General features: G+C 33.8%; 2 protein-coding genes and 1 non-coding gene across 3 annotated transcripts; 1 reads left to right on the forward strand and 2 right to left on the reverse strand.

The window, feature by feature from the left end:
• Positions 1–2,495: 2,495 nt before the first annotated feature.
• Positions 2,496–4,790, forward strand: LOC146919119 (Rieske (2Fe-2S) domain-containing protein). Its single transcript, XM_085712357.1, has 3 exons — positions 2,496–2,927; positions 3,908–4,168; positions 4,258–4,790. Exons 1-3 carry the CDS (start codon positions 2,562–2,564, stop codon positions 4,444–4,446), a joined length of 816 nt encoding a protein of 271 aa, XP_085568483.1. The 5' UTR covers positions 2,496–2,561; the 3' UTR covers positions 4,447–4,790.
• A 12,284-nt stretch (positions 4,791–17,074) lies between these two features.
• LOC146919120 (uncharacterized) lies at positions 17,075–17,542 on the reverse strand. Its single transcript, XM_085710604.1, has one exon. It carries the CDS (start codon positions 17,540–17,542, stop codon positions 17,075–17,077), a length of 468 nt encoding a protein of 155 aa, XP_085566730.1.
• A 3,320-nt stretch (positions 17,543–20,862) lies between these two features.
• Positions 20,863–20,966, reverse strand: LOC146919121 (small nucleolar RNA R71). The gene has a single exon (XR_015013013.1). It is a non-coding gene; the product is annotated as a small nucleolar RNA R71 (small nucleolar RNA).
• Positions 20,967–26,566: the final 5,600 nt, after the last annotated feature.

Consider the following 26,566-nt stretch of genomic DNA (forward strand, 5'->3'; position numbering starts at 1 on the left):
AAAAGTAATTAATATTGTATTGAAAAGTGAAATGGATCAATTTTTCTGGGACAATATTTTTTTGCAAATTACTCAGTTATTATAGGACGGAGGGAGGACAAAGATATCAAACCGCTAGTTTTGTAGATGATCAAAGTAGAGTTGTTTGCTAGATTTGTATTCAAACAGCATTTAAAAAGAAAATGACACCAACCAAAGCACATGAAATACCAACCAGAGCACATGAAATAATAATGTACAGAATATTGTCTTCCCATATCGATCATATAGGAGTACTACATAGTACCATCTCCCTCCCACAAAAAGTTTAGCATATAAACTTATTTCATTTTACATAAATGAACAAGAAATTATAAATAAAAGAAAGAGAATAATAATTATATTAAATTAATATTATTATCATTAAATTATTTTTTATTATCATTATAGATGCAAAGTTAAAAATAGTTATTCAAAAGAGATGGAATAATATAAATTAGATGGTATAATTAAAAAAAAGTAATTAAAATTATATTAAAAATAAAAAATGATATTGTTTTAAATTTTATTTTTCATAAGTGTGACAATTATTAATGATGGGAGTTAGAGAATATTAAAGAAAAATGGTACTTTATATAAAAGAAAAAATAGAAAGGAACGTTGGGAGAATTTTTTTTTCTTCTACCCCTATCACCAAAAAAAAATGATATATCTGCCCCTAGTTGAAAACAATTGATCAAAATGCCCCTATTCTTCATTTTGGATGGCGAGCAGAACCAATTTTCAACAATCCCTGCAAGTTTGCAGGCTTTTTTTCTGAACAAACTGTATGTTCTCCATTTCAAATGGAGAGCAAGGATTTTTATTTATTTTTTTTCCTGTTCTTCTTTTCAAATGGCGAGCAAGCCATTTTTAGTTTTTTTTTTTTGTGTTATATTTTTAAAATGGCAACCAAGCCATTGATTTTTTTAGGCGTGTTTGTTTCAAGGATTAAATTTACAATTGCAGGAATAACATTTTCCGGAACATTATTCCTAGAAATCTTAATCATATTAAAAGGTTAAGAATGACATTTAGTCACTTTAGTCCCTGAATGCAGATAAATTGCAAAACAGTCCTTGAATGTAGACTCTGTTGATCAATTTCAGGGACAAAAGTGACTAACGGAGTCTACATTCAGGGACTAAATTGACTAACGGATTCTGCATTCAGTGACTAAATTGACTAACATAGTCTACATTCAGGGACTATTTTGCAATTTATCTGCATTCAGGGACTAAGATGACGACTCATTTCCTATGTAGGGACTAAAGTGGCTAATTCCCCTGGATAAAACAAAAAAGGGTACCTAAAAAACAAAAACAAAAAGTTGTACCAAAAAAAAAATAATGGCTTGGTTGCCATTTTAAAAATATAACACAAAAAAAAACTAAAAATGGCTTGCTCGCCATTTGAAAAGAAGAACAGGAAAAAAAATAAATAAAAATCCTTGCTCTCCATTTAAAATGGAGAACATACAGTTTGTTCAGAAAAAAAAGCCTGCAAACTTGTAGGGATTGTTGAAAATTGGTTCTGCTCGCCATCCAAAATGAAGAACAGGGACATTTTGATCAATTGTTTTTAACTAGGGACAGACATATCATTTTTTTTTTGTTGATAGGGGTAGAAGAAAAAAAAATTCACGTTGGGAAGAAAGCAACAAAGAACATGCCCCTAGCTAGTCCCTTTGAGATGGCCGGTGGCCAATGGCCATCTCTTGGATCCTTTCGGAGATACTAGCTCTCTGTCTTGTTGTTTTATGTCCCAATTTTGTGGTGATAATTTAATTTTATGGTGAAGATTTGCACAAAAAACGTGTCCAATTGAATTTTTGGTAATTTGTTTAGATTTTTTTAATTTTAATCGTAATATTACGTTGGTCTCAAATACAAATTAAATACGGTGAAAAAAAGTTCAATCTGCAGACTTATTATAAGTGAAAAAAAGTGAATCAGACATCATCTGTGCGTAAAGGCAGACAAATATTAACCTTTAAAATCGGATACGACAAAGGAAAAACTTTCTCTCAAGAGATTTGATAATGTTGTGTTTCTATGACTGAATTCAAACTTGTGACCTTTTATTAATCAGAAAGGAGATCCATTATCATATCATATAAGTGTTGTTCGCACTTCACATTGTTATAAGTAAAATCTAGCATATTAGTTTGTGAAATTTTTTAAGCAAATGTGGTGTCAAGTTAGCTAAAATGATGGAAATCAACAATTTTGTCGTTAACACTCCTTTCACAAATAATCTTACGGTTAATTATTTTATTGAAATTTACAATTTTCTTTGTTAACTCTTCGTAAAGAAAGGTTTTTGAAGTTTGAACCTGAGATAAATATAATTTTACCGTTAATTATTCCATTGAGAATTTTACCTATGGACTCTCTAAATAGAAATGTGGCTAAGACAGAAACACAACGACATGATTGATTATCCTCATATGTTATTGTGTGGACTGAACTTCATGTATCCACAAATGCAGAAACAGAAACTTTCACTTTCCTTCTCACAAACTCCATTCCATTTCCATTTCCATGGCCGCTACCAACCCTCTATCCCTCTCCTGCTCTTCTCAAACACACACTTCTCCTCATTTCCTTCTCCCACGTAAACCTTTTCTTCTCCTCTCCCGCCACTCTAACCGCTACGCACGCCCAAAGTCTCTGAGATTAGTCACTACGTGTAAGGCAAGTCAAGTGTCCGTTGCTGAAGAGTCGTCCAAAAACTGGGTTCCGGTTGTGCCGGTGACGGCGCTGCCGAGAGGGGAGAGGCGTGTCATAATTCAAGAAGGGGAGACTATATTGCTTTTGTGGTATAAAGATCAAATATTTGCCATTGAAAATAGGTCCCCTGCTGAAGGTGCTTATTCTGAGGGCTTGAAAAATGCCAAGCTCACACAGGTTAGTTACTTTCTTAGGATAATGTTTTTAGGATAGCCTATCAAAACAACTTTTATAGGACATAAATGCTTATACATAAGCACTTATTAAAATAATTGGACTTTATTCATAAACACTTATATGATTGCCCACGTGGGTTGGTCTGGTGGTGCAGACTTGAAATGTGCTCCTCTCAAGTTCTCAGACTCATCCTGGTGCCGGTTTATGTGGGCCGGTGGACGGTTGGATTGGTCCTCCGAATTAGTCTTTCCTTAGACAGTGATTTGCCTTATTTTAAAATTCAATGACTATGGAGCAAGCACTAGATAGAGAACGATTTCTTTTATTTTAAAGTTCAATGATATACTGAAAATCTGATTTTCATTGAAATAAGTGATTGCTATAGGTCTTTTTTTAAGCAAAATTGGTGTGCAAAAGCATCACTGTAGTGTCAACAATCAAAACTACTAGGTTGGCACACTTTACACTGACAATCATTTGCAGCACACCAAAAATTTGTAAATGAAAAGAAAGAAGCAAAAATTAGGTAGACTAAACCTATTGTTGAAAAAATCTGACCTAATTAAATCAGGGAAATAGTCCCACCAAAGTAAATCAAAGATGAAGATGCCATATGAAGCAGCTTATCAGTACATAATTTCTGTTTTTTCATTGACAAATGTTAGTTTATTAGTTGTTACGTTAGTATTTTCTCCTTCACCATAGTCTAAACCTCGGTCTTCAAGTCCTCTAACTCCTTCAACCCTTGGCTCAAATCAGCTGAGCTACCCAACCCAAGACCTTTTTCGTGTACGTTGTGTGCAATGCATGATAATGTCAATTGGGAAATAGCAATCATTTTCTATCATTCATGCAGACGAACTTTTGATTAGTAGAATTTTTTTGTATTCAGTGAAATCCACCCTTGCAAAGTTATTAATTAGTCTAGCTTGACTGAAAATGAGTTGATCTTTTCCAATTGTTTTGTTTTCTCTATGCAGGATGGTTGTATAGTTTGCCCAACAACTGACAGCACATTTGATCTAAGAACAGGAGAGATCAAGGAATGGTATCCAAACAATCCTGTTCTGAGAGTTCTAACACCTGCTTTGAGGAACCTCTTTGTATATCCTGTCAAAACAGACGAACAAAATATTTATATCAGCATCACCGGAGGTTTCAAATCTGATGCTGCTACTGAAATTCTCTTTAGTGGAAAGGCTCAGCCCGGTATAACAGCAACCGATGTCAATGTTGACGAGGTAACATAACAAGAGTAACATTCTGATCAATTATATACGGACTCGTTGCAATGGCATTCTCAATCTGATTTTTTTTTATGACTGTTTAGGTTAGAATGGTGGTTGATGAGAGTCAACTGGGATTTGGTTTCAATAGGAAGAACGAAATAATCAACGGCAAAGCAGCTGTTATTGGATTCCTTCTGTTGTTGGATTTCGAACTTTTAACAGGTAAGGGTCTTTTGAAGGGGACAGGTTTCTTGGACTTCATATATTCTGCATCTAATGCTCTCAATTAGACATTGGCCGTGTTTGGATTGCGGTAGCATTCTTTCCAATGCCGGTGAACTGATAAGTAGCAAAGAGTTTCGCGTCTCCAAATTGCGTTTGGAAGCATTGGCAAGAGTGCTGCTGATTTTATGCTATGATTATGAAATCATAGTATGTGCTATCAGTATTCAAATCACATTTCCTTTTTTTATGCCTTGTATCTATCTAGTAGTGTAAGTACATGATGAGTTAGTTTCTGGCCAATATACAATCTTGTATTTTTTGTGCATGTTCTTTCTGTATACTATACCCAATTTTTATAGTTCACATTCACAATTTATAAATGACTTGTCAATTATGAGCTCCAAAGAAATCTTGCATCAAGTGTTTGTTTGTTAAGTTAGCATACATGTTTGGATGCACATATCTTTGGTGACAGGTTGTAAAATTAATTTCCAGGAAAGTATGTCTTTTTTTGACAATCATTATTTTTAAAAGATGTAATGTTTGTTTATTTTTTGTAAATGCAATTAATTTTGGGTGGATATATAAAATAAATTGAAGAATATTTATTAAATTTACTGGTTTTCAGTTTACACTCACCTGTTTGTTTAAAGTTTTTTTTTTTTTTTTTGTTTTGAAAAAGCACAAATTTATGACTATAGTATTTGAACTATGCACAAGATGAGCCCAAAATTAAAAAAAAAAAAAAAAAAACTTACATTTTGTAAATTTTTTTTTTTTTTTTTTTTTAAAAGAAGCTTACATAAAATGTTTCAGGTGGATATTAGTAGCCACTCCACACCCACACCTAAATCCAAACTAATATCTTACTTATACATGTCTATACTCATTAAAATTACATCTTTAAATCCCAGCACCTTATATCACACAATTAGATAAGCCACATAATTAAAGAGTTATTATGCATAAGCTATTTCTATGATAAGAGATAAATTAATGTTAAACCATGTTCATAATTTCATAAATAAATTATAACTTGTTGACCTGGACCATCCTTGGAGATTTTAGGAAATCAGTTGAAAATAACTTATATGTTATGAATAAAATGTTGGTGGATGTCCATTCTTGATCTTCCAAGTTCTTATAACTCTCATTAGTGAATGAATTGTTGGTGCTATTTGATTGCATGTGATCATTCACTTGCTTATTTGTATCCTATAAATATGGGTGGGGTTTAGCATGGGAAAGGATACTTGTTTCCCACCATGGAAAAGTTAATGTTAGCCATTAGATCAAGTAGAGAACTATACACCCTCAACACTAGATTTATTTGTCACCATCTTCCACCTTCATCTCTCTCGACATTTTCAAATTTTTTTTTTTTTGGGAAACATTTTCAGAAATTAAAACTTAATAATCCAGAAATCAAATAAAAATCAAACAACTTAACAAAAAAAATTCTTACAATGAAAAATAAATTTTCCTGCGTTGAACTTATCAAATGAAAATCAAACAACTTAAAAATTCTTTTTCCTGCGTTGAACTGGCCTAGGAGATCCAAATTTTTATTTATTTTTTTAATTTGGAAAATGAAAAATAATTAGAGAGAAGAATGCAAATAATTTTCAATCAAGAAACAGCAACAACATTCATCATTACATCACATAAAGCATATTCCTCAAAATCCTTTCAAACTCATCATCACTCCAAATTTCCTACACATTCAATTTCTTCAACTCCCATAACAAATCAAATTACCTTGTTTTACCTTCTTTTATTGTAAGATTCAAGTGAAAAGAAAGAATAATGACTTAAATTACCTTGTTTTTGCTTATTATGGAATGAATCTATTCAAATTAGCAATGTTTACTTTTACTGAAGTATTTTCTCCAACTCAAATTCCAATTTTCCACAGCCGCAGTTTAATCGAAAATGAAATTAAGTTTTTTGATATGAAGCTATGGAGCAATGACTTAAAAAACACAAACTTGGTAAAGTCAACTATAGTTCTACTAAATGGTGGTTGGGCCTAACACAACCCCACAAAACCGGCTTGTGAGGTGAGGGATTGCCCCCACTTATAAACAAATGTCAGGCCAACTCCTAACCGATGTGGGACTCTTAACACACCCCCTCACGCTCAGCACACCCCCTCACGCTCAGGATTACACATCATCTGAAGCGTGAACATAAATGACGGGTGGCCCGATAACGGAAACCTGATAACAGGTGGCCCAAAGAATCGTGAAGAGGCTCTGATACCATATTAGAAATGGTGGTTGGGCCTAACACAACCCCACAAAACCGGTTTGTGAGGTGAGGATTGCCCCCACTTATAAACAAATCGTCAGGCCAACTCCTAACCGATGTGGGACTCTTAACAATTACTACCTCATTTTTTTTATCAAACCTGTTTTCCTTTATTATATTATTCATTTTATTCCTTTTTCAATGCAGAGACTACCAAGGGGCTTTGCTAATTTCCTCAAATTCAACGTATGCAAGAGTATCATTTACTGTGGAGACAATGGAGAAAATTAATCTTTCAATCTCATTTTTTACAATGATGGAAAAAATTCTACACATATAGGGCCTATGTGGAATTTTTTTTCGCCAAAACAATGCATTTCTACCCGGATGCACTGTTAGGTTCAAATTTTCTATATATAATTGTTATGTTTGTCATGTATTTTGTGTAAAATAGGTATTCTGTCATACCTATTATGTTATAAACTTATGTTAGTTCTGTTTGATGTTAGTTATGTTTATTAGTGATGCCATAGCTATTATGTTATAAACTTATGTTAGTTTTGTTAGTAATGTCATAGGTATTATGTTTGAAGTTATGTACTAAATATTATGAACTACTTTGCCTACTTTACTTAATTTATGTTTCAAGTTATGTACTAAATATTATGAACTACTTTGCCTACTTTACTTAATTTAATTTACTGATTGATATCTAAATACAAAATTCCACCTCTCTACCATTTTTTTACCAATTCAATGATAATAAGTCCTCGTGAGCTTAGCTCAGTTGGTTGCGACAATGTCATGAAATATGTAATGTCCGGGGTTCAAACCCCGAGCATTACCAACAAAATTCAATGACAATATACAAAATTCATTATCAATCCAATCAAATGTTAATTAAGTTTTTAGTCCCTATAAATATTAACAGTTTTGTTTTTAATCCCTATAAAATCAAATATTGTTTAAACAACAAACCGTTACTGTACCCGTGCGTTAGCACGAGTATGTTACTAGTTAAAGATAAAATAATAAGAAGATTAGATTATTAGAAACAAAAGTGGTAAAATATAGAATGGGGTTTTGTTACAAAGAGAGTGAATGAAGAATAAGATGATTAAGGAATTAAGAATTGAAGAAAAGAGTTTGGTATTTTTCATCTGTCAATTAGGGTGAAAAAAATTAAAGAGATGGTTGTTCATAACATGGTTTTAACTAGATTTGGATTTGATTTTGATGTGAAGGGAAGGAAAGTTGGGACAACGATTTTGATGGTGTTGCTGGTGGTGGGTTGGTTGGTATGAAGGAGAGATTGTAGTGGAAGATAGTGACAAAATAATCTAGTGTTGAGGGTGTATAGTTTTCTACTTGATCTAATGGCAAACATTAACTTTCCTATGGTGGGAAACAAGTATCCTTTCCCATGCTAAACCTCACCATAAATATGACTCGTGTTTTGATGTAAAGACACTCTTGTGTCAATACACACCAACCATCCATGTCACAACCGACCATCTCCATCCTTGTTTCAATACTCTTAACTTCAATATTCCACATGAAAATGGAGTCCAGAACTTTTCTGACTCAATTTTTAGTTCCACCTTCTAAATTTGGAAAAATATTTCTATAAAATTCAGATTTAAGTATTGTTTTAGTTAATATATGATCGTAAATATGACGTTTGTAATATTGGACTTTCAAAAATAATTCTAAAAATGGATCCTTAATTTTTTTTTAGTAAAATAGTGAATTTTGTAATAAAAAATTGGGGGAAAACGATGTGATATTTTATTAAAATTTACTAACAAAATTATAAGACCATTCTAAGGGGGTCTTCACTTCGGAAGACCTAGTACTTTATTTAGATGAGATGCTAAAATAAGAATTTTTTTCTCTCTACAAGACCCACACTTTTTTAGTATTCAAATATTGAAATGTATGATAGAGTTATGGACAGACCGTTATAAAGTTATTAGTAAAACTCATTTAATAAAAATTTTGATGTGTTTAGTTGAAGGGATTGAGAGTTTATCAATTACTATTATTAAAAATTATAAATAAGTTGTGTATATATGTTAAACTCATTTAATTACTTAAAACAAAAATGAGCATCTACAATCTTGTAGATGTTCTAAGGAGGTCTGTTTTTGCACATCTTTTTTATGTCCATTTTAAAAGGACCCTAAAAAGTTTTTCAAAGCAAAGTATTTTTTAGTTTCTCATCAATAATTAAAATATGTCTCGAAGTTTTTCGAACCGAATTGTGTGATTCATCCGCTTGAATTTTTTCGGTTGGTTTCATTTATGTTATCGTGCAAACAACAAATATATAAAATATATTTCTTTTCTTTCTTCCCCTCTACTCTCTTAAAAGCATTCCTCTCTCTCTCTCTATGACCGATTAGAGTTGTACATTTCATAAATAAGGTCTAAAAGTATGTTTATAAATGTTGAATTATGCTTAACTCATAAGTCCAACATTAAGGGTGCAAAGGAAGACATCAAGAAGAAGATATGCACGATACAATGTACAATATTTGGTACACAAAGTGATAACAATTATTACATTTTTTTTTAACATTCTCTTTTATTCGATACAATTTATGCAAGTTCTATGATTTTTTAGATTCTATCTCACATAAAGTGGTGTAAGGCGTTGTGAATTTATCTAATAAATATTTAAACGAAAATGTTAACAAATGGTCTTAGAACATTGTTTAAACATTTAAAAATAGTAATTTTTACATAAAAAAAATATGTGGTTATAATTTTTACACGTGTTTATCTTGTATTTTCTGAAGGAAAAAAATTGAGTTCCTTAGATGCTCTTAGCCCTTAGGCAATTGTTATTGAGACCCATATTAAAAATAGTTTTAAATTGAGTGTTGTTTGTCACGTTTAACACGGAAACAAAGAGAAAGTTTTGGTTGGGCACAAACTCAAATAAAAATATTTGAGCACACATAAAAGTAAGAAAAAACTAAAAGAGAATGAAATTATAATATATCAATTGATATGACTAAATACTTTTTATTTAATTTTGTTAGTTTTATGTGAGTATGTGTCCAAAACTGAGGTGTTAGGTACTATTTGGCTAACCAAGACTTTCTCCGGAAACAAAACCATGCACTCCTATCAAATCAACCGTCCAAATAAAGTTTGACACTTTGACCTCCAAAAAGGATAAGGAGCCAGGAGGGGTTTCCCTTATCTTTAGTCCAAAGTCACGGGTTGGACTCGATGAAACCAGGCAATTAAGGAGCAACAAAATGTCCTTCCACTTGTTCTGAACACCATTCTTACTCGTACTTTCTGGTTGCCTGGTTGGTTTCTTTGTCTTAAAACAAATGTCAAAACAGAAGAAGACAAATTTTCACTTTTTGGGGTTCAAGTTCACACTGAATCTCACTTTACATATTTAATGTTAGTTTGTTGGCTCCCATGATCAAATTTGAATTCTAAACTGAACTCGTCAACCATTCTCAAGTGGGAGAGGAAGCATGACTCTCAATCTCAACTTTTGAAAGTTAAGATGGTAGTGACACAACACCCAATTTGCCTACATTTTTTTACCCAATATTGTTTTTTTGACAAATTTTTTTTAACCATTTGAATGAAAACAAGCTTGGGAAGTTACAATGTCACAATCTTCATGGATTTACGTTATTTGATACCTCTCCGGTCACTATTATAAGCAAAATTCTACTTTTTAGATACATTGAATAATTAATGTATCTAGTCTCTATTATAGACTGGATACATTAATTATTCAATGTATCTAAAAAGTTAAGTTTTGCTTATATTAGTGACCAGAGAGAGTATATTCCATCCGATCATTATTATAAATATATTTTTCAGATTTATTGAATAGTTGATGTATCTAACTTATAGTAATATAGTTTAAATACATTAATTATTCAATAAACGGAAAACAAATATTTTGTGTGTATATTGATCGGAGGGGATACATGTCTACAAGTTAGGATTTCGATCTTCGGTTAACTCTCAAATCTCTTTAATTGTGCAGGTCATTGGCATTATGGTAACAAAAAATTGAATTTAAAATGGCTCAAATAGATTATTTTTTTCTTTTGGACAAAAAAATAGTCAAATATATTTTAAACATATTTACTAAATTGATTTGAGTAATAACGATAAGAGTGAAAACACATTTAAAATTTAGAGTTGGTTCAGTTGTTAAAAAGTTAACTAATCTGCTATATTTTTTGAGGGAAACTAATCGGCTATACTTTGTGTTCAAATTGAATCATAATGTCTATCCTAAATTTATGAGATCTTAAAATATAATTGACCTAACCCTTTTTCGGTCAAAGAAAATAAGAAGCAAAAGCTTCGGATTATATTACATTCCCATCCAAGAGGAGGTCATTAAATCCCTTTCCTTAAGCCTCTTATAAATAATTTATTTTTTTTTTTGAGCAAAAAAAAAAAAAAAAAAAAATTAATTTGTCATATTAGATATAGGTCAATATTTGAGATTTTTTTTGTTATGAATTAACTAATTAATAAGAAAATACATTCCACTACATTCTTATAATTTGGACACATTTTCTTATAATTAATAAGAAAATACAACCTCCACTCCTTGTAATAAGATAAGAGATAAAAGATGCATAGGTCATCGATTTTTAAACCCTAAAATCTAACAAGTCTTGGACTGATACACCATCTCAACATCTTTACGTTTTATTTCCACATATATATATATATATTATATATATATATATATATATATATATATATATATATATATGGATCAACAAAAAAATTAATTAATTTAATTTTATCTAAAAAAATCAATGTAATTCATTTATAAAAAAAAAAATTAAATATATCAATTTTGTTAACTATTTTTTTTAAAGAAGCTTTTGCCAAATGTATCATGTTCTAATGGCAGCACGTGCGTTAACCTAAAGTCATCCCACAATATAGTCTAGAGAAAGTGTAGAGCACGGTATATGAAAAATTCAAACCAACAACAAAACGGTGAGTAAACTAACATAAAATGATTTATTCTTCTTTTGAAAAAGTTGAATAAAAAAAGGTTAAATATATTTTTATTCTATTAACTTTTTTTAATAGTCATAAACTTAACTTAGTTGGTACAGATATTATATTATATATTAAAAAAATCAGAGTTTGAATTTCAGATTTTTCACTTAGAGCTTGTTTGGTACCAAGTTTTTCTACCCACGTTTTCATAAAAGCGCGGTAGCAATCCACTTTAACTCAAAAGCTCCAATTGCTAGCTTTTAAAAATCACGGCAATTTTTGCTTTGGAAATCCCCCAAACTTCCTTTTTTGCTTCCAAACTCAATCCCAAACAAGCACTTATTCATCTTAAGAGGTGAATTTTTTATCATTATATTACTTAATAAAAAAAGTTTTGTTTTTACCCCTTCAAAATGCTATCGCTTTTTACAAATTTTTGTTTTTATTTACTTTATATTTATTTATAGTCTTTTCTTAAAACAATAGCAATTGTCAACGAAATTAATACAATGATTAACTTTCTTAATTTCTATATTTTTCACAATAGAGTCTTATATTTTGAAACAAAGATAGTATTAATTATAAAGTATAACTACAACTCCTAAAAAAAAGTACAAATACAAATAATATTTTCTTTAAAAAAAACTACAAATAATATTTTGGCAAAATTTCATAATTCATCCCTTAGCTTAATTTTATACACCACTTTCGTCCTTCATCTTCTTTTTTTTTTTTTTTATGATTTAGTCCTTTATGTTATAAAATGATAATATCTTATGATTTTTTATGAGATTTTTTCAATGAAATATGATTTTCTAGGTATGCATGATGAAGATTTCAGTTTATTTATGAGTTTGATGAATTTTTTTGAATTTTATTTTATTTTTTTCATAAAAAATGATAAGATATTGTCATTTTATAATTTTTTTTAAAAGGCCTTTGTCATTTTATAACATAAAGGACAAAATTGGATAAAAAAAAATAAAGAACAAAAGTGTTACATATATATTTTAAGTTAATGGAAAAATTGTGTAATTTTTCCTAATATTTTTGTATTTAAAATTGATATTGTTAGGTTATTTAAAACACAATATTCTTTTTACAAATATATGAGTTAATTTGAAACGGTGTATGACAAAATACAAATTCATTCTAAATAAAAATGGTAAATTCTATAGTAAACCCAAAATATTCGAGTTTACCGGTACACCATATCATTAAATTAGTAATAGTTAAATCAGTGGCGGAGCCCTTCATGGGCTGAGGTGGGCCACGGCCCACCCCTAAAAATTAAAAAATCAACGATTATAGGTCTACTTTGCGAGATTTTATACAATTTTGTGTCGGTTTTAGGTTTCGGTTGATCCAAATTCCCGTAAAGTGGTGTAGTGGCTCACCCAAAAAATTTAAATAATTCAATTATAGATCTATTTTGCGAGATTTTATACAATTCTATGTCGATTTTAGGTTTTGGTTGATCCAAAAATAAAACTCCTTTACGCGGTAAATTTGCACATGAAATAATTGGTCACTTGAATGGATAAAAAATAATTTGGCCCACCCCCAGAATATTTTCTAGCTCCGCCATTGAGTTAAATGATTCATTCTTTGAAGAAAAATATTATTTTTTATCACTTATAATTATAATATCTAATCTTTGAAGGTGAGAAAAACACAAGAAAGGGGGTTGAATTGTGTTTTGGAAAATTCTTCGTTTCTCCTAAAAACTGAACACACTGATCAGAAGCTAAGTGAAACAGCTTCTGAAGTGATAATCAGAATCTGAACGCAGCGGAATAAAACAGAGAGTGAGAGAAGAAGAAAGACACAAAGCAATTATACTGGTTCCTTCCATAATCCGGAAGTAGTCCAGTCCCCCTTGCACTTCCAAGGAGATTTCACTAGAATGTAATATCTGATTACAATTGCTCAAGCACACAGCAAGAGACTTCCTTTGCTCAAGCACACTTTGCAAGAGTCTTCCTATGCTCAAGAACACAATCAAGAGACTTCCTTTGCTCAAGTACAACTGCAAGAGACTTCTAGCTAAACAAAATTACACAGAAAATTGTTTAAGGTTGAACACTTGATATACAATCAGAGGTGCTCACAATACAAATCAGATACAGACTCTAAGACTTAAGAATTTCTAAGACATGACTTTGAGACACAGAAATTCTAAGTGAATGCAGAACAATTTCAGCAGAGGTTTGGCACTTGTAAAAATGTTGAGAGTCTTTCGTTCAGCATTGCCAAATCTCTGTCTTCACTCCTTTATATAGAGGTGTGAAAGAGACGTTGTGAAATTGCTAGCACATCAAAGAGTCGTTGTTGAAGCTTGATCTTTTGCCAATAATCTTTTGCCTGATTTGGTTGTTGTCCTATGAAGAACCAATTTGAAATCCATTCCCATTGTGAAGGAACATCTTTGCAGGCATAGCTGTTATTCTGGAGCTGTTTTCTTGTCTTGTAGTGTGGACACAAAACAGAGTAGTGGAGAAGGTGGTTGTACAGTTCGTACAAAGTACAATGTCAACTCTTTTTGAAGATAAGCTTCCAAATCCTTCAAATCTTCACCAAAATGACCGTTGCAAATTTCCACTAGTCTTCTGCAGTGTTTTCGAATCCAATAGACAGCTTTTGAAGTGTTGATCCTTGAATCTTTAGCTTGTGGTGATAATCAGCTTCTGATGAAGTCGCTTCTGAACTATCTGCTTCTGATGACTATCCGCTTCTGATGACGTCATCATTCTTCCGGAGCACTTTTGTCTTCAGATGCACTTTTGTGTTCAGATGCACTTTTCTTCAGATGCTTTCAAGCTTCCTTTTCTTGATTCCTTAGCTCTCTTTTTGTTCTTTAGAACCTTTATATGATGTAAATTTTTAACTTTGGTCCGGTACACTTGAACAAAAATTAGCTAGTCCAATTTACAATTTTTAATACCTTGTTATCATCAAAACTCTTTAAGGTTCATTGTCAAACACATTTTGTTCCAACAATCTCCCCCTTTTTTATGATGACAAACAATAGTATTTAAAATTGATCAATTGTTGTTAATCTAATTAACAAGTTGACTTTGGAGTTCTGAGGTTTGTAAGTTGAGAGTCAGAGGTTTGTAAGCTCTAACTCCCCTTGGGTCTGATAGTCTTTAAGGTGAGGTTTGTAAGCTCCCCCTAAGTTCTATACAGGTTAATTAAATTCATTGAGCGCACAAAAAATAATATCAGAGCTTTAAACAATAATTAATTGAGAAATAGATTAGAGAGATAAGAAGAATGGTTCAATTAATTTTATTTGAAATTTGATACTCCTTCTTTTGTTCATAGCTTATACCTTTCAGGTAAAAAATGATAGAAGTTTTTCAAAATAATTTCCAAATATCATTAATGGGGCTCAGAGCCTTTAAATACTATCACATATACTCCCCCCTTTGTCATTAGCAAAAAGCAAATATAAAAGACAAAAAGATTTGAGAAAAAACTCAAACATGAAGAGAGTATAATCAGAACCTATAATCTTATCAAAATATAATCATAGCATAAATAAAGAATGATTCAGAGCAATGTATATGTATATGAACAAAATATCAAGACATTATGAATCAGAACCAACTAGGTAGTCAATATCATTCAGAAGCAGTAAGAAATTTAAAACATGATATGTTCAGAAGCTAGAACTGAAACAACTAGAACAAACAACAAAAAATAAACTAGGGTGTGCAACTAAGGTTTGGTTTGTTGTTGTTGTTGCATCATGTTCATCATCTTCTCCATTTGTTCTGCTTGCTTCTTCTCTGTCTCTTCAAGTGCTCGTTGCCTCTGAATAAGAGCATCTTCCCTTGCCTTATATTCCTCCTGTTGCCTTGCTAGATTCTGCTTTAGCACCTTGAACATCCTTGCTCCCCTTGTCATATAATCTGCTTCTGAGTAGAAAAGCTCATTAGCCAGAAGCAGCTTGGGACCTCTAGCTCTTTTAGTTGATTGAGAGTTCTTAAAGAATCTCCTGACAATAGCAGCTTTGGTCCTTATACACTTGTTGCTCACTGCATCTAACAAGTCAGAAGCTTTCTTCTTCAAGGATGACCATTGCTCTTCATACCCAATTGGCAAATCAAGCAGTCTTCTGAGCTGAATCAGATCTTCCATTTCTGAACTGATCTTGAGTAGCTCAGTTACAATGTACTCAGATTCCAGGATGTCTAGGGGTAGTTGTTCAAGGATTTCTAGATCAGAGGATTAGTCAGAAGCACTAAGGGATAGGTTTTGATCAAAGTTAGACTATGGAAAGGTGAGTTGTTCAGATTGGGTTGAGGAAGATGGTTGGTCAGAAGCAATGTGTACAGATGAAGTTGAGGCTAGGAAATTGACTTGATGATTGTCAATATCCATTGGAGTAGGTTGGGGTAAAGCTTGCTCTGGTTGTGGATTTGGTTGGGGTTCAGCTTCTGTGTTGGTTGGTGGTTGTTGGGGTGATGTTTGCTCTGTTTGAATGTTGGGTTGTGGGTCACTAACAGCTTTGGGTGATTGTTGTTGTTGGGGTGATGAGGGCATTTGTGGTTCTGGTGTTTGTTATTGGGGGTTTTCTGAAACAATCTTCTCAGAAGCAACTGCTTCTGAAGTTGTTTCAGAGGCTTTCTCAGAGTTAAGGTTTGATTCTGATAGTTCACCTGAGTAGTGACTAATCAGATTGTCTAAGACAAAATTATCTTCTGTTTGTTCAGGTGCTGGTGGTTGTGATGAAGAGGGTGAGATAGGGTTAGAGGGATTTGGAATCTGAAGTACATGAACTGCAGTGCCAGCTTCTGAAGTGAGCTCAACATCTGGAGCAGTAGATTCTGAAGCAGTAACTTTCTTCTTGGCAATCTCTGCAGTTTTATCAGCAATGCCTTTCACCTCTGCCATCTTCTCCATAAAGAAATCTTCATCCTTATCCAGTCCAGCTTCCTTGAGCTTTGCATCCCTCTCCTGAATGAATTTGGCTTGCTTCCCTTTCTGTTCTGCTAACATCTTGTTACTTTCATCAGATGCCATTTTCTCCATATCAGTAGTCACTTCAACCATAGGAGTGAAAATAGGTGCAACAGCCTTCTTCTTCTTCTTCTTCTTCTTAGGCTCTTCCTTTTCTATAGCTTCAAGAGCTTCATCCAATTGTTCTTTGGTGATAACAAGCTCTCCTTTTCCTCTTCTTTTCTGGCTGATACCTTCTTTAATGGCCCAGCACAGCTGGTGCAACAGGTATTTTGGAAGATCAATCCTTTTAAACGTAGCTATTGAGTACAATGCTAGTTGATGATCCTTATTTGGTTGATCAGTTCCACCTCCTCTTTGAAAGAAGCAATGTGCACTGAACTTAAACAACAATCTGTGACACACATCCATTTATGCAGTCTTAGTTTTAGGATTTCCTTTGCAGAACAGATTCACATAGCTTTATAATAGAATATCATCCTTGACTTCCCACTTAAAATATCCTTTTGAAGATACCCTGCAGGCTTTTGAAATGACTCTTTCAGTGATGGTTACTGGAATTCCCATCACTGCAGATCTGATCTCCATTCCTTCAAAAGGTTTCAGACCCATTTCTTCTCTAGTCTTTCCTTTTAAACTTGAATCTTTCTCTGCAGCCCTTTTCTCTTCAGGTTTTGCCGCTTCCTTGTCGTAGACTTCAGCCTTTAACCAAAAGTCCTTTACCAGATTCTCATATGTTGGTCCATTCAACATACGAAAATAACCATGTAGCTTTTGTGGTTTGATGTAAGCTTCCATGTCCACATCGTATTTCTTCAGAGAAGTGAAGTCAAAAGGTGTTTCCTTTTGAACAATCAGTTTTTCTTCAGGAATAGACATGGTTTTAGGTTTGATGACCAACCCTGATTCTGGAACACCTTGAGGTTGCATGTTTGAAGTAGATTCTGGAGCTTCTCGTTGCGAGCTTGATGATGCCATTTGATTGATGATGAAGATGATGATTTTGGGTTTCTAGGGTTGAGAGAATTGCGCTTACTTCGCAAGTACAGGTTTGAAAGCAAATGTGTTTGTTGTGAAGTGAGTAGTGTGTGAATTGACAATGTGTTAAGACTAAAAACGATTGCAATTCAAAAGAGACAAACAAACATAACATTAATGACATTGGGGGCGCGTGAAAGTACTTTCAAAGCTTTTAAATCATCATTGCCCTTTTAAGTTATAAACCAATACAGATAAGCCACGTCAGAAGTTCTCAGAGAACTACCAAGTTAGTGGGTCAGGAGTAACCAAATAAAGTAACTCCCAACGTTTCCACTAACTCAATTATTCAGAAGCATAAAATCCAGCTTCTGGACTTCAGATGCTGACGTCATCATCAGAAGCGCATTTTCTTCAGAACCTCAATAAAGAGCTTCTGATGGACCACAACTTCTGAACTGACTTCAGAATCTAAAATCCTATTCAGGAGCAAGCAAGCTTTAATCAGACACGTAGTGCATGTTCAAATTTTTCTTTATAAAATCAAACCTTTCAACAGTTAAAGGCTTAGTAAATATATCAGCCCATTGATTCTCAGTATCAATGAATTGTATATCTAAAATTCCTTTTTGAACATAATCTCTGATAAAATGGTGTTTGATTTCAATATGCTTAGCTCTTGAATGCAAAATTGGATTTTTAAACGAACAAATAGCAGCAGTATTATCACAATAAATGGGAATACTGTTAGCAATTATCTGATAATCTTCCAACTGATGTTTCATCCAAAGTAGTTGTGTACAACAACTTGTAGCTGAAATGTATTCTGCTTCTGCTGTAGACATAGCAATAGTTGTTTGTCTTTTGCTAGCCCAGGATATAAGATTATCACCCAGAAATTGACAATTGCCACTGGTTGACTTTCTTTCAATCCTATCACCAGCATAATCAGCATCACAGAATCCAATTAGCTTATAATATAAGGATTTCCTATAAAGGAGTCCAAGATTAGTTGTTCCTTTCAAATACCTGAAGATTCTCTTGACAGCAGTCATATGAGATTCTCTAGGATCTGATTGGAATCTTGCACACAAGCATACACTGAATAAAATATCTGGCCTAGATGCAGTGAGATATAACAAAGAACCAATCATACCTCTGTACAGCTTCTGATCTACTTTAGCTCCTTCATCTTTTTTGCTCAAGGTGCGCGTAGTATGCATTGGAGTGTTCATCACTTTACAATCTTCAAGCTTGAACTTCTTCAAAAGCTCCTTTGTATACTTTGATTGATGAATATAAACTCCATCTTTGCATTGATTGATTTGAATGCCAAGGAAGAACTTCAGCTCTCCCATCATGCTCATTTCAAATTCATCCTGCATTAACTTAGAGAATTCCTTGCAAAGAGATGCATTAGTAGAACCAAATATTATATCATCAACATATATCTGCACAATGATGAGTCATTAATTAGTCTATTTTAATGCTTTATTTAGTTTAGTTTTATAAAGATTTGATTTTATTTTATTGCATATTTATTTCCTTTTTGAATATTTTACTTTAAATTGCTTTTTATTTTATTTTAGGAATGAATATATGGTGGAAGGTGTCTTGGAGCAAAAGAAAGAGGACTAGAGCAAATACAGTACAAAAATACGAAGATACGAGACAAAAATATGTCTCTACCAAGTCAGAAGCTTGGCACGGCCAGTGCCAACATGTGGCAAGGCCGTGCCACCCTCCAGAGCTACTTTTGCTGCTTTTCTTCAAGCCCAAGTTACCCTGTTGCAGCTTTACTGATTTACCCTTTTAGTTGCTTAGTTTTTAAGTCAATTGTAAAGCTATAAATAGAGTAGCTCTCCACCATAAACATTCACCTTTGCTTAGAATATTTCAGTATTATTATTTCAATAAAGTTCCTTTCTTTTATTTCTTTCTCGCAATTTATTGTTTTCTCTCTTCTTCCCCCATGTCTACGATGAACATGAGTGAGTAGACTTCTTTGTCTTGGGATTGTTGGGAAAGTCTAATGATATAATCCTAACGAACCAAGCTTTAACCCTAATTCTATGTAACCGTAATTTCTAATTTAGATTCACCGTTTTAACGTGGATTAACCATTATCAAACTGTAGAAGCGAAAGTGGAGGGTTTGATAATTGTTAATCCATCATCCCAAACATCAATTCATAAAGCGAGAGCGGAACTTTGATGTTGGAACAAGTGAATCTAGACAATAATTGCAAAGGCAGCGAAATAGTCTTTGCAATTATTGAGACACAAGTAGTTTCAATCCTTATAAGCATCCTCTAGTAATCAAGTCAGCGAAATAGGCTTGGTTACTAGAAGTAAACTCTCACCGGACTTTCATCGGAAAGGTGAGGGGCTAAAGGGAAACCGGTCTTAAGAAATTACGGTGTAAACCATAGACTTAGAAGTTAAAGTCTTGTCTAGTGAAAGATTTGTTATTATGACAAACCAATAATCCCAAGGCTTTTTTATATTATTGTTAATTACTTTCAGCAATCAAACCTCCTTTTTACAAACTTTCTTCTCCTCTAATCATTCTTTTTAAGTTAATTAAGTTGAACAACTCCCTAGAGGAACGATACTCTTCTTACTACTATTACTTCGATAGACCGTGCACTTGCGGTTTGGTTCTATCAAGTTTTTGGCGCCGTTGCCGGGGAGTTAACTAATTTAATTAACTTTTCTTTAGTGATTAGATTTCTCTCTTATTCTTTTTCCTTTCTTTTTATTTTTATTTTTAACTTTTTATTTTTCTGTTATCGTTAACTTCTTGGGTTCTCAATTTTTTATGCGAAAAACCAGAAATCGAGTGGTAATAATCCCCGAGATCGAAAGGTATTTGCATAAACGAAAGAGAGACGCACGAAATAACACCGCCATGGCTAATCGCACTCTCAAAGAGTATGCAACGCCATCTACGGCTGAGCCACAAGCTGTTATTGTGTACCCAACGGTTGAGGATGATAACTTTGAAATAAAGCCTTCCCTACTTAACTTGGTGCAGCAAAACCAAGTTTCGGGATCCCCCACCGAGGATCCCAATCTTCACATATCTGTTTTTCTACGAATTTGTGGAACCATGAAGGAGAACCAAGAGGCCGTAAGACTTCATCTCTTTCCCTTTTCCTTAAGGGATAGAGCTAGCACTTGGTTCCATTCCCTCGACGTCGGTTCCATTACTTCATGGGATCAGATAAGGCAAGCATTCCTTGCCCGGTTTTCCCCCCATCCAAAACTGCTAAACTTAGGGACCAAATTACACGGTTCAATCAAAAAGATGTGGAATCTCTCTATGAGGCGTGGGAGCGTTTCAAAGAAATGCTAAGACCCATCCATCATTTCTTTGAAATTGATTCAACTCTTCTTGCATGGCTAAGATCCATCCATCATCTGAAAGTGCTTCATCAACTGTTGTAGGTTCAATCATTGAGATCAGTCCAATCATTGAACCTTCTTGTCTGAAGTATGATCTTGTTCTTCTTGGACTATCTTTGTTTCCAATGATTAACTCTTCTGGATGTGAAGACTTGTGCTTGAAAGTGTTTATGGGAGGATCTGCTTGATGTGAGTCATCTTGTGTTTCATCAGAAGCAATTTCAGCTTGCGCTTCTGATGTGGGTTCAGCTTCTGGACTTTCTTTAGATTCAGCTATCTGATCAGGTTCTGGAGTAGCTTCAGGAACTTGTATCTCTGCAAAACTTTCACCTTGCTTTGAAGTTTTATCTTCAAGCTCTTTGTTATCAAATCTGACATGCATAGATTCTTCAACACACAGTGTTTCTGAATTATACACTCTGTATGCCTTTGACCTTTTTAGAGTAACCTAAAAAGATTCCTCTTTGGGCCTTGGCATCAAATTTCTTTAGGTAGAGCTTGTTATTCAGAATGTAACATGTACATCCAAATTGATGAAAGTAAGAGATATTGAGTTTCCTTCCTTTAAAGAGTTCATATGCTGTTTTCTCCAAAATAGGTCTGATATAGATCCTGTTTTGAACATAACATGTTGTATTCACTGCTTCTGCCCAAAAATGTTTTGGTAAATTGTTTTCATGGATCATGGTTCTGGCCATTTCTTGTAAAGTTCTATTCTTTCTCTCTACAACCCCATTTTGTTGTGGAGTTCTAGGAGAAGAGAATTCATGGACAATTCCATGTTTTTCACAAAAAGCTTCAAATGACTCATTTTCAAATTCTCCACCATGATCATTTCTGACTTTCAAAATCTTTGATTCTTTTTCAGATTGAATTTGAGTGCAGAAACTACTGAATACATCACAAGCAACATCTTTACTCTTTAGGAATTTTACCCAAGTCCATCTGCTGTAATCATCAACAATGACTAATCCATATTTGCTACCATATAAGGATGCAGTACTGACTGGTCCAAATAAATCAATATGGAGTAGTTCTAAGGGTCTGGAGGTTGAAACAATGTATTTGGTTTTAAAAGATGATTTCACAATTTTCCCTCTCTGACATGCACCACAAAGTGCATCTGAATGATAGTCAATGTCTGGTAGCCCTCTGACAAGTTGTAACTTACTAAGCTTAGAGATTAATCTCCAGTTAGCATGTCCCAACCTTCTGTGCCACATCCATTTCTTATCATTCACTGATAGAAGGCAAATCACCTTATGATCAGCCAGTTAAGAAAAATTGATTTTGTAGACATTATCAACTCTCTTTCCCTTGAACACAATGGATTTGTCTTCCTTGTTGATTACAGTACAGTTGGTTTTCTTAAAAAGCACATCATAACCATTATCACAAAATTGACTAATGCTCAAAAGGTTATGTTCAAGATCATCTACCAACCATACATTATTAATTGAGGTAGAGGAATTACCAATAGTTCCTGTACCTATGATCTTGCCAGACTGGTTGCCTCCAAATTTCACATTTCCTCCCTCTTTCATTGTTACGCTGAGGAACATGGACTTCTCTCCTGTCATGTGTCTTGAGCAACCGCTGTCTAGGTACCATGATCTTTGCTTTGGCGCTGCTCTTAGACATATCTGCATCATTGATATTTTCAGATTTAGGTACCCATTGTCCTATGGGTCCTGGAAGGTTAGTACTTGAGGCTTTACTCTTCACTTCATGTACCTTGTGTTGTGAGTTGGATTGCTTTTGATTAACCATCACCTTAGGTTTTGGTACTTCAGAAGCAGTAATTGTTTTCTTCTGAAACTTAGACTTCAGAACCTCAGATTTTGGTTTCACCAGACTCTGAGGAACAGGTTCTGATCTCTTTAGGATCCTGATTTTTGAAGTCTTGGAATCAGATTTGATCATAGCCTTTGGCGTAGAGTTATTTGGCTTTGAGGTGATCTTAGCCTTAGAGCTAGAAGCTTTAGGTTCTGATTGAACAACAGTTTCTAACTCAGCACCTTCAGGTACAAAGAAGGTTTTCAATCCTTCCTTGATGGATTCACAACATGCTTTGAGACTAATTTCATTAGGCTTCCCTCCTGAAAAACCAATCCCTTTTCCATTGTTTCTGTAAATGCTATAAATCATAGAAGCCACTCTGCTTCTGTCAATGCCAGATATGATAAAATCTTCAAGAGCAATTTCATGGTTGCTTAAAGGTTTTTCATTACACTTTTCTTGTAGCTTCTGACATAAGAACCTGAGCTGATCTTCATAAGTTTTACACATGAAGTCAAAGCCCCTAAGTCCTTGTTCAGAAGCTTTCAGATCCAATAGAGTTGATTTTTGCTGTTTTACCAACTCAGCATATTTTTCTTTTAAATCCTTCAACTCATTGGTTCTTACTTCAAAATGTGTAAGAAGTTCTTTAAGAGACTCAACAAGTTCATTTTTGGGAATCTTAGAATATACCTCGTTTTCATCTTGAGTCTGAATCTGATCCTGCTTCTGAAGTTGCTGTAGCTACTAATCCAACAACTACCTTTGCGTCTTCATCAGCTTCTTCTTTATCAGATCCAGATTCACTTCCCAAATCATCTCAGGTTGCAATTAAACTCTGCTTAATCAGCTTCTTGAATTTGCTTGGTTTAAAAGTTGATTTCTTTGACTTGTCCTTTGACTTCTCCTTCTGAAGATCAGGACATTCAGCAATGAAGTGTCCAGACTTCTTACAGTTGAAGCATCCATTCTGATCTTCTTTCCTTGAGCTTCTAGAGTTACTCCTTTTGGCCAAAAACTTCCTATTCTTCTTAGCCAGATACTGAAGTTTGTTGGAGAGCATAGCCATCTCAGCAGCATCTGGTTCAGAATCTGAACACGATGGTTCTTCTTCTTCTTCAGATTCAACCACTTTGAGAGCTTTTGATGACTTGCCTTTGGATGGAAGAGCTATTAATTTACTCTTCTTAGTAGACTCATGTTCATTAAGACTTAACTCATGAACTTTGAGAGAACTAACAAGATCTTCGACACTTAAAGTGTTTAAATCTTTAGCTTCCTCAATGGCAGTCACCTTTGGTCTCCATCTAGCAGGCAAGCTTCTGAGTATCTTGCTCACATGATCAGAAGCAACATAACTCTTCTTCAGGATTTGTAGTCCAGAGACTAAGGTTTGAAACCTTGAGTACATCTCCTCAATAGTTTCATTATCCTTCATCTTGATCAACTCATACTGATGAACAAGCATAAGAGCCTTTGCTTCTCTGACCTTCTTGCTGCCTTCATAGTTAGCACAAAGAGAAGCAAACATTGCTTTAGCAGTTGACTTGTCACTCATCTTCATGTACTCTGCTTTAGGAATGACAGTGACAAGTGCTCCTCTGATGATATGATGCTTCTTGTAGATCTTCTTCTGAGCAGGAGTATGTTTCTTTCTATCAACATCAGCTCCTTCTTCATCAAGAACCAAGTCATTACCAACACCTTCTTCTAGTATGTCCCAGAGTTCTTCGTCTAAACTCATGACATAGCTATAAAAGTTGGTTTTCCACCAAGAGAATTCTTCAGGATCTCCGTTGAACTTTGAAATCTTTCCAGCACTGGATTTCTTGTTGTTGTCATAATCATGTGCAACAGTAGTATGGTCAGGCCCAGATCCAAAGCCAGATGGTCCACTAGAAATGTTTTTCTCAGATCTTGGACTGTTACACTGTTAGGTGTTATCAACAGAACCAAGGCTCTAGATACCAATTGAAGGTGAGAAAAACACAAGAAGGGGGGTTGAATTGTATTTTGGAAAATTCTTCGTTTCTCCAAAAAACTGAACACACTGATCAGAAGCTAAGTGAAACAGCTTCTGAAGTGATAATCAGAATCTGAACGCAGCGGAATAAAACAGAGAGAGAGAGAGAGAGAGAGAGAGAGAGAAGAAGAAGAAGAAAGACACAAAGCAATTATATTGGTTCCTTCCACAACCGGAAGTAGTCCAGTCCCCTTTGCACTTCCAAAGAGATTTCACTAGAATGTAATATCTGATTACAATTGCTCAAGCACACAACAAGAGACTTCCTTTGCTCAAGCACACTTTGCAAGAGTCTTCCTATGCTCAAGAACACAATCTAGAGACTTCCTTTGCTCAAGCACAACTGCAAGAGACTTCTAGCTAAACAAAATTACACAGAAAATTGTTTAAGGTTGAACACTTGATATACAATCAGAGGTGCTCACAATACAAATCAGATACAGACTCTAAGACTTAAGAATTTCTAAGATATGACTTTGAGACACAGAAATTCTAAGTGAATGCAGAACAATTTCAGCAGAGGTTTGGCACTTGTAAAAATGTTGAGAGTCTTTCGTTCAGCATTGCCAAATCTCTAAGTCTTCACTCCTTTATATAGAGGTGTGAAAGAGACGTTGTGAAATTGCCAGCACATCAAAGAGTCATTGTTGAAGCTTGATCTTTCACCAATAATCTTTTGCCTGATTTGGTTGTTGTCCTATGAAGAACCAATTTGAAATCCATTCCCATTGTGAAGGAACATCTTTGCAGGCATAGCTGTTATTCTGGAGCTGTTTTCTTGTCTTGCAGTGTGGACACAAAACAGAGTAGTGGAGAAGGTGGTTGTACAGTTCGTACAAAGTACAATGTCAACGCTTTTTGAAGATAAGCTTCCAAATCCTTCAAATCTTCACCAAAATGATCGTTGCAAATTTCCACTAGTCTTCTGCAGTGTTTTCGAATTCAATAGACAGCTTTTGAAGTGTTGATCCTTGAATCTTTAGCTTGTGGTGATAATCAGCTTCTGATGAGCTTCAGCTTTTGATGAAGTCGCTTCTGAACTATCCGCTTCTGATGACTATCCGCTTCTGATGACGTCATCATTCTTCAGGAGCACTTTTGTCTTCAGATGCACTTTTCTTCAGATGCTTTCAAGCTTCCTTTTCTTGATTCCTTAGCTCTCTTTTTGTTCTTTAGAACCTTTATATGATGTAAATTTTTAACTTTGGTCCTGTACACTTGAACAAAAATTAGCTAGTCCAATTTACAATTTTTAATACCTTGTTATCATCAAAACTCTTTAAGGTTCATTGTCAAACACATTTTGTTCCAACAATCTTATTTACCAATAGCGTCAACGAAATAAAATTAATTATTTTTACTTTTGTTACTTATAATAGAGAACATCGATTATTTTTTACGATAATATGTAAAAAAAGAAAAATACTATGATTCTTATAAACAATAAAATGATATTTTTTTGTTATGAAATGATATTTTCTAAAATATAAATACCAACAAATAATTCTATATTTCATATAAAAGATTGTTAGTTTATAGATTTAGAAAGTAAAAATATAAATACACCTCAATTTACGAATGAAGCGTATAAGTTTCGAATAATAATAAATGAGTTTTTTTTTTTTTTTTAAAGTGTTTATAGGTTTGTCTTTGTGGTTGCATTGCATTCACATAAAAAAAATCTAAACGAAGTAACTTGAGTTTATTGCGTCACTCGTGACATATTACAATATATGCGTACCCACGCGCGATACTATTACACCGACA

The sequence above is a fragment of the Medicago sativa genome, chromosome 5 (genome assembly GCF_051527215.1).
Source record: "Medicago sativa cultivar Bolivia chromosome 5, Bolivia_mono, whole genome shotgun sequence".
NCBI lineage: Eukaryota > Viridiplantae > Streptophyta > Magnoliopsida > Fabales > Fabaceae > Medicago > Medicago sativa.